This window comes from Salvelinus fontinalis, unplaced genomic scaffold (genome assembly GCF_029448725.1).
Source record: "Salvelinus fontinalis isolate EN_2023a unplaced genomic scaffold, ASM2944872v1 scaffold_0073, whole genome shotgun sequence".
NCBI classification, from domain to species: Eukaryota; Metazoa; Chordata; class Actinopteri; order Salmoniformes; family Salmonidae; genus Salvelinus; species Salvelinus fontinalis.
In genome coordinates, this window is record NW_026600282.1 from 1 (window position 1) to 9,033 (window position 9,033).

The following is a 9,033-nucleotide window of genomic DNA, read 5'->3' on the forward strand; positions in this document are numbered from 1 at the left end:
TTATTTTACCAGGTAAGTTGACTGAGAACACGTTCTCTCTTGCCATGTGGAAATGACCACGAACGTTCGGCATGAACTGGAAACGTGCCCAGCGGTTCAAAGTGTCTCAGAAAGAAATGCCTCAAAATCGCACTAAACGGATATAAATTGCTATAAAACGGTTTAAATTAACTACCTTATGATGTTTTTAACACCTATAACGAGTAAAAACATGACCGGAGAAATATTACTGGCTAAACAACAGGTTGGAAGGAGGCGAGTCCGACGTCCTTCATGCGTCAGGCGCAGGCAGCAAAGGGAAGCTACTTCCACTTTGTGCTGTTTTATACAGGCCCTGATTGCGCAATCGACTCCATTCAAAGCGTCACCACATACTGACATCCAGGGGAAGACGTAAGCATTGTTTGTATCCTCATAGCATTTACAGGGACTTTTAAACTGACCCCAGATCAGGGGCCAAGATTTCTGAAATCTGACTCCCTGTCAGGAAAAGTGCTTCACTCAGAGACAAAATTCCAACGGCTATAGAAACTAGAGAGTGTTTTCTATCCAATAATAATAATAATATGCATATTGTACGAGCAAGAATTGAGTACGAGGCCGTTTGAAATGGGCACGATTTAGCTGGCTACTCAGTAACGCCCCCTGCAGCCATAAGAAGTTTTTAATATATATACTGTATATATATAGTGTATGATATTATTAATAGTGGTTATACACTATATGATATTAAAACATACTGTAAATATAATATATTATGTTGTATATACAGTATTTACACCACATGATACTTTATATACTGTATATATATACTGAGCCAGCAGCATACCACCCTGTATACCACTACTGGCTTGCTTCTGAAGCTAAGCAGGGTTGGTCCTGGTCAGTCCCTGGATGGGAGACCAGATGCTGCTGGAAGTGGTGTTGGAGGGCCAGCAGGAGGCACTCTTTCCTCTCGTCTAAAACATATCCCAATGCCCCAGGGTGGTGATTGGGGACACTGCCCTGTGTAGGGTGCCATCTTTCGGATGGGACGTTAAACGGGTGTCCTGACTCTCTGGGGTCACTAACGATCCCTTGGCACTTATCGTAAGAGTAGGGGTGTTAACCCCGGTGGCTAACTTCCCAATCTGGTCCTCATACCTCACGGTCCCCATAATCATCCCCAGCTTACAATTGGCTCATTCATTCCCTCTCCTCTCCCCTGTAACTATTCCCCCAGGTCGTTGCTGTAGATGAGAATCTGTTCTCAGTCAACTTACCTGGTAAAATCAGGGTGAACTATGTTAACATTGCAAGGCAACTAGATATTTAACAAAGGTGAAATAAACAATAAAAATTGAACAGTAAACATTGCACACACAAAAGTTCCAAAATAATAAAGACATTACAAATGTAATTTTACATCTCTCTCTCTCTCTCTCTCTCTCTCTGGTGGCTGAAATTACATCGTCCTTCAAACAAATCAAACGTGACACCCATTTTCTCTTGTTTCTCACCTCCCCCTCTCTCTCTCTCTTTCTCTTCCCCTCTTTGTTTTTGCAGATGTAGGTTTTTTTTGTGGACTGTACTATACTGTAGCATTTACTGTGGTGCTTTTTGCTTAGAAATACTAAAAGAGTAAACGTTCCATAACCTGTTGGTAGGTTGGACTGGGGGTCTGAACGAATGATGTATATAAACCCTGAATTGCTGATTCTATGTGTTAGCCATTGAGAGGCTTTGAAACCACAAGTCGGCCATATTGTCACTCCCCAGAAGGGGCAGTCCTCCATAGGAATGAATGTATTTAAGTTTTTATTGTTCTTTTTGTGTAGTGGGAACAGTAACGGTAGTACTCACTAAAAAGGATACTTTAATGAAAATGTTTTTAGGTATTTTTTTCATTTTATGTTTAGCTCACATAATATAGGCTAATTTAAAAGTATGCATTATGGTTTCTGTAATAGAATAAACTTGTCAAAAACGAATGTAGACATTAATAAATGGATCTCTATAGCTTCCAGAATATATTTTTACAATTGAGGCGTACCAAGATGGCAGCACAGTGGCTTCAATACAGCGCTCCATGTCAATCATCCACGGTTTATACACGTAATTCATCTGAAGGGATAGTTCTGCGCTTCTGCTCTTTTCTATAACCTGTAGGGAACACAATATGGTCTTGACATGTATGCTTCACTTATGGGTGGCAGAAATTGCAATATGGTGGTGGGGAATGGTCAGGCTATATGTGTCTTTGTATAAATAATGGAGCGACTGAGCATGCAATTTTTTAAATAAAAATAGCACAGTACCACTTTAAGAATAATGCATTTTTTAGGCCTTGCCAATGCATTGATATTCAAATAGTATTACATTCTAAAATATGTGAGAATAATGTGGTCATTTTGTGACGAAATAGATTGGATGCATGCATGCCGAACCCTATTAGAGAAAGACCCATATGCTACTGTAATTAAATACTGTGGTGTTTACTGTCGCCTCTACTTAATCACCCTCCCGGATCCAGGATCATCCTCATCAGAAAAGCTGACTAGCATAGCCTAGCCTAGCCTAGCGCCACAGGGATATCATATAATATAATTTCATGAAATCACAAGTCCAATACAGCAAATGAAAGATAAACATCTTGTGAATCCAGCCAACATTTCCGATTTTTAAAATGTTTTACAGCGAAAACACAATATATATTTATGTTAGCTCACCACAATAGCCAAACACACAACGCCATGTTTTCACCGCAAACATAGCTTTCCCAAAACCCACAAATAGAGATAAAATGAATCACTAACCTTTGAACAACTTCATCAGATGACAGTCTTATAACATCATGTTATACAATACATTTATGTTTTGTTCGAAAATGTGCATATTTCTAGCTACAAATTTGAGTTTTACAACGCAGCCATCGTCACAAATAACACCAAATTGTCCGGAGAAATTTTACACAGCGACGTAATCTAACCAAAAAACTCATCATAAACTTTGCTGAAAAATACATGTTGTACAGCAAATGAAACATACACTTGTTCTTAATGCAACCGCTGTGTTAGATTCAAAAAATAACTTTAGTACAAAGCACAGCATGCAATAATCTGAGACAGCGCCCAGCCATTCTCCGCCATGTTGGAGCCAACATATTCCACAAAAATACGAAATAACAACATAAATATTCTCTTACCTTTGATGATCTTCCATCAGAATGCAGTGCAAGGAGTCCTAGTTCCACAATAAATCATTGTTTTGTTTTAGAATGTCCATTTCTTTAGCAACTTTGGCTAGCATGGTGGAGCGCACATGTCCATGAACGTTTGGCGCATGGAACGAAAAATTCCAAAAGTCATAATAAAAGTTGAATAAACTGGTCAAACTCAGTTGAAAATCCATCTTTACGATGTTTTTCTCATATGTATCCAATAACGTCCAAGACGGAGCATTTCGTTGTATCTACCTAACGCATTGCAGAAAATAATATGGTGCTCCCAGGTGCGCAGCAAAATACTGCCAATATGTCACTCCAAAAGCTCTCATTCGGTCTCACATCAAGCTAGACACCCCATTCAACATTCTACTGCCTGTTGACATCTAGTGGAAGGCGTATGAAGTGCATACAGATCCATAAATACAAGGCAATTGAATAGGCAAGGCCTTACACAGAGACCCATTTTCAGAATTTTCACTTCCTGTTTGGAAGTTTGCTGCCAAATGAGTTCTGTTTTACTCACAGATATAATTCAAACCGTTTTAGAAACTTCAGAGTGTTTTCTATCCAATAGTAATAATAATATGCATATCGTATGATCTAGAACAGAGTACGAGGCCGTTTAATTTGGGCACGATTTTTCCCCAAAGTGAAAACAGCGCCCCCTATTAACAAGAGGTTTAAAGAAGTGTCCTGTTTTCGCTGGACATTTTGGGGGGGGCAAGAAAGTTAAGAACAACTTCTCCTGTACAATGACAGGCTACCCCGGGCAATTGTACACCGCCCTATGGGATTTCGAATCACGGCAGGATGTGACGCAGCCTGGATTTGAACCAGGGACTGCAGTGACAACTCTTGCACTGAGATGCAGTGCCTTAGACTACAGCGCCACTCCGGAGTGTAGAAATGACTATTACAATGCTTTTTTGTCGGATAATACCGTAGTATTTACTGTAGTAAAGAAGGATATTGAAGTTTGTATTATAGTATTCTACAGAATTCTATTACTATTCTATAGTAAACTGTAGTGTTTTTTCATTTGGGTACCTTCCTGTTTTACTCCCTTTCAAAACGTTTTCTCTTGTTTTGAGAATTAGCTGTGGTACCGAGCTAGCATGCTCAAACTTTGCCTCCACGAACCCTACTCAAGAACCCGTGTTGTATTCTGAACACCATCTTTATTCTAAACTAGCCTCCATTAAAGGGGCAATCCATTCTTGTACTTTGCTGAAAATTGGGAGAGAGGCCTGGGAGAGAGGGAAGAGAGAGAGGGAGAAAGAAGGAGAGAGACAGAGAGAGAGAACGAGTGAAAGAGAAGGGGGCAGAGAGATAAAGGGGGAGAGGGAGGGAGATGAGGGCTTTGTTTTAACACCCCACCAACACCCGCTCCATCACATATCAAGTGTCATTCAAAGAGAAAAGGAGAGATTTTAATTTAACCTTTATTTTCTCAGGGAGTCCCATTGAGACCAAGGCATATTTTGCAAGGGAGCCCTGCATGTACACAATTTATAAAATATACACAATTTATACAATATACACAATTTACACAAAACAAACAATTTATACAATATGCACAATTTACATTTACACAATTGACACAATATACACAATTTATACAATATAAACAATTTACACAATATACACAATTTACAACATTTACACAATTTATACAATATACACAATTTACAACATTTACACAATTTACAAAAAACACACAATTTACACAAAACACACAATTTATACAATATACACAATTTACACAATATACACAATTTATACAATATACACAATTTACATTTACACAATTGACACAATATACACAATTTATAAAATATAAACAATTTACACAATATACACAATTTACAACATATACACAATTTATACAATATACACAATTTACAACATTTACACAATTTACAAAAAACACACAATGTATACAATATACACAATTTACAACATTTACACAATTTACACAAAACACACAATTTATACAATATACACAATTTACATTAACACAATTTACACAATATACACAATTTATACAATGTACACAATTTACGCAATTTAAACAGAATTTAAACAATTTACACAATATATAAAATGTACACAATATACACAATTTATACAATTCACACAATATACATAATACACACAATATACACAATTTATACAATGTACACAATTTACAACATACACAATTTACACAAAAAACAAAATGTACAAACACAACATGATAAAAACAAGATTTACAAGCCATTCAAGTAAACCAATCACATTCCTCTGCAAAAAAAAACTGCCCTAGAGACACCAGAACATCAGGTTGAACTGCCCTAGAGACACCAGTACATCAAGTTGAACTTCCCTAGAGACACCAGTACATCCAGTTGAACTGCCCTAGACACACCAAAACATCCAGTTGAACTGCCCTAGAGACACCAGAACATCCAGTTGAACTGCCCTAGAGACACCAGAACATCCAGTTGAACTGCCCTAGAGACACCAGAACATCAGGTTGAACTGCCCTAGAGACACCTGTACATCAAGTTGAACTGCCCTAGAGACACCAGTACATCAGGTTGAACTGCCCTAGAGACACCAGAACATCCAGTTGAACTGCCCTAGAGACACCAGAACATCCAGTTGAACTGTTCTAGAGAAACCAGAACATAGAGTTGAACTGCCCTAGAGACACCAGAACATCAGGTTGAACTGCCCTAGAGACACCAGAACATAGAGTTGAACTGCCCTAGAGACACCAGAACATCCAGTTGAACTGCCCTAGAGACACCAGAACATCCAGTTGAACTGCCCTAGAGACACCAGAACATCAGGTTGAACTGCCCTAGAGACACCAGAAGATCCAGTTGAACTGCCCTAGAGACACCAGAACATCAGGTTGAACTGCCCTAGAGACACCAGAACATCAGGTTGAACTGCCCTAGATACACCAGAACATCAGGTTGAACTGCCCTAGAGGCACCAGAACATCAAGTTGCAAGGAACTCTGTAGATCACCCCATACATGGGGTGCAAAGAAACTGAAAGCAGATTTAAAGAACTATGTGGAGATTGAAGGAATCTCCAGAGTTAATCATCCCTGAGTCAGCATCTGGCAACGTATCCCCCCCCCCCCCCCCCCCCCCCCCCCATAGATCACCCCAGTATCTCCCTGCCCTCCAGACCCCACCACAACACCCAGACCCACACACCCAGACACCCACCCCCACACTCAGACCCCCACCACAACACCCAGACCCCCACCACAACACCCAGACCCCCACCACAACACCCAGACCCCCACCACAACACAGACCTCCACCACAACACCCAGACCCCAACACCCAGACCCCCACCACAACACCCAGACCCACACCACAACACCCAGACCACCACAACCAGACCCCCACACCCAGTCCCCCACACCCAGTCCCCCACCACAACACCCAGACCCGCACACCCAGACCCCCACACCCAGTCCCCCACCACAACACCCAGACCCCCACCATAACACCCAGACCCCCACCCCAACACCCAGACCCCTAACATAACACCCAGACCCCCACACCCAGTCCCCCACCACAACACCCAGACCCCCAGCACAACACCCAGACCTCTACACCCAGACCCCCACACCCAGACCCCCACCACAACACCCAGACCCCCACCACAACACCCAGACCCCCACACCCAAACCCCCAACACAACATCCAGACCTCCACCACAACACCCAGACCACCACACCCAGACCCCCACCACCACATCCAGACCCCCACCACAACATCCAGACCCCCACCACAACACCCAGACCCAGACCCCCACACCCAGACCCCCACACCCAGACCCCAAACACAACACACATACCTCCACACACAACACCTCGTCCCCCACACCCAGACCACCACTACAACACCCAGACCCCCACACCCAGACCCCCATCACAACACCAAGACCCCCAGACCCCCATCACAACACCCAGACCCCCACACCCAGACCCCGACCACAACACCGAACCTAAGTGATCATATAGTCCTCACCCCCAATGACTATAGTCATTACATAGTGTGACTAAAAGACCCAAGTACAGCTTTGCCTCATTGGGTGAGTGACATTAGTCTTATAACCCCCAAAGACCACACATTACCCACTGGGCACAGATGTCAATTCAACGTCTATTCCACGATAGTTCAGTGTAATGTCATTGAAATGACATGTAAACAACATTGATTCAACCAGTGTGTGCCCAGTGGGAATGCCCTGTACCATCACAACCTTTTGAATAAGACAGGACATGATTCTTTACAATAATAATTGTGTGGGTGCTTATATTTGTCCTGTTACACAAAAGTGTGTAATAGAAAATATATATATATTTTGCATATCACTTACTCCACCCAAGACACTCGCAGGGAGTTGGATCACAGCAGGGGGGTCATCATTGTACATCACCCCTGGAGCAACTAGGTTTAAGTGCCTTCCTCAAGGCCTGTGGAGCAACCTTTCAGTTACTGGTCTAACGCTGTAACCCCGAGGTTACCTGCTGCCCCTAACTGTCTCCACATGTGTATGTGTTAGTCCCAAATGAAACCATATTACTTTTGTCCAGGGCCCATAGTAGTCAGCAGTAGCGATACTATTGGTAGTCAGTAACACATTTCAAAATTGCAATTCTACTGTTGCTACTCTCAACAGTAAGTTGACCCCGAATGTATTTATTTTTGGGGGGTCAGGGGCCCCCTAGCATCCATGGGGCCCTAAGCAGTTGCTTATGTCTCTTATGCCTAGGCCCTACACACACACTGAATCCCTCCCTTCTTGCATACTCTCCTCGCTCCTCCTTCGCTCCACCCTCTCGTTCTTTCCCTCTATCTCTTTCATTTTCTCCATCCCTCTCCTTCTCCCTCTCTCTCTCTCTCTCTCTCTGTCTCTCTCTCTCTCTCTCTCTCTCTCTCTCTCTCTCTTCTCTCTCTCTCTCTCTCTCTCTCTCTCTCTCTCTCTCTCTCTCTCTCTCTCTCTCTCTCTCTCTCTCTCTCTCTCTCTCTCTCTCTGTCTCTCTCCCCTTCTCTGTCACACTCTACACCTCTCCAGGCTTTCACTTTCACACTGCCTTTCTCCACTTGACTGGACCTTTCTGTAACACACACACAAACAGAACGTTTTTTCACTCACTCAGTTTCTCTCTATCTCTCGCTCCCTCTCCTGCCTCGTGTCCTTCTTACAAGCTGATCTGAGTTTATCTCTAACCTTGACTTCCTGCCTGTGACCTCTCCAGCCATCTGATTGGCAGCTAACCATCCTCTTCTAGTCTGTGATTGGCAGGTGCCCCAGGAAACCATGCCTCTCCCATGATTGGCAGGTTGTCTTTCTCGCCTCATTGAATCAGCAGCGTTACTCACTCTTCCTCTGACAGTTTTGATCATAGACTGAAACACTGACGTCAGCAGAATCCAAAACCTCATATTTTAATGAGAGAAGAAAATGAAGTAAAAAAAGAGAAAGATTATGTGTCATGAAACCAAAGGAAGATCTTCTTGACACCATAAAAGTTACAAAATTAAAAGAGGATGATATTTGGACATTAAATAACAGTAAAGACACAATTATTACAGATATTTACTGTAATAAATACAGTGTAATAAAGGGATTGTGAGGCATTGTATAAGGATGGATGCTCCCTCTAAATACAGATGTAGGATCTTCATTTGATCACTCTTTTAAAAATCATCTGCATAAACATATGTCACACTGTTTGATTGATTGACAGGGTCTGATGAATACACTACTTCTAATACAAAACATATAGTTAGTACAAAGAATCAAACATTAAA

General features: G+C 42.0%; 1 protein-coding gene across 1 annotated transcript; it reads left to right on the forward strand.

Moving 5' to 3' along the window:
- Positions 1-6,388: 6,388 nt before the first annotated feature.
- On the forward strand, positions 6,389-7,227 carry LOC129842873 (uncharacterized; the record flags this gene model as incomplete). The annotated part of the gene is made up of 2 exons (XM_055911570.1): positions 6,389-6,682; positions 6,778-7,227. Coding segments are annotated over 2 exons (744 nt in total), but the record flags the coding sequence as incomplete, so codon positions are not given.
- Positions 7,228-9,033: the final 1,806 nt, after the last annotated feature.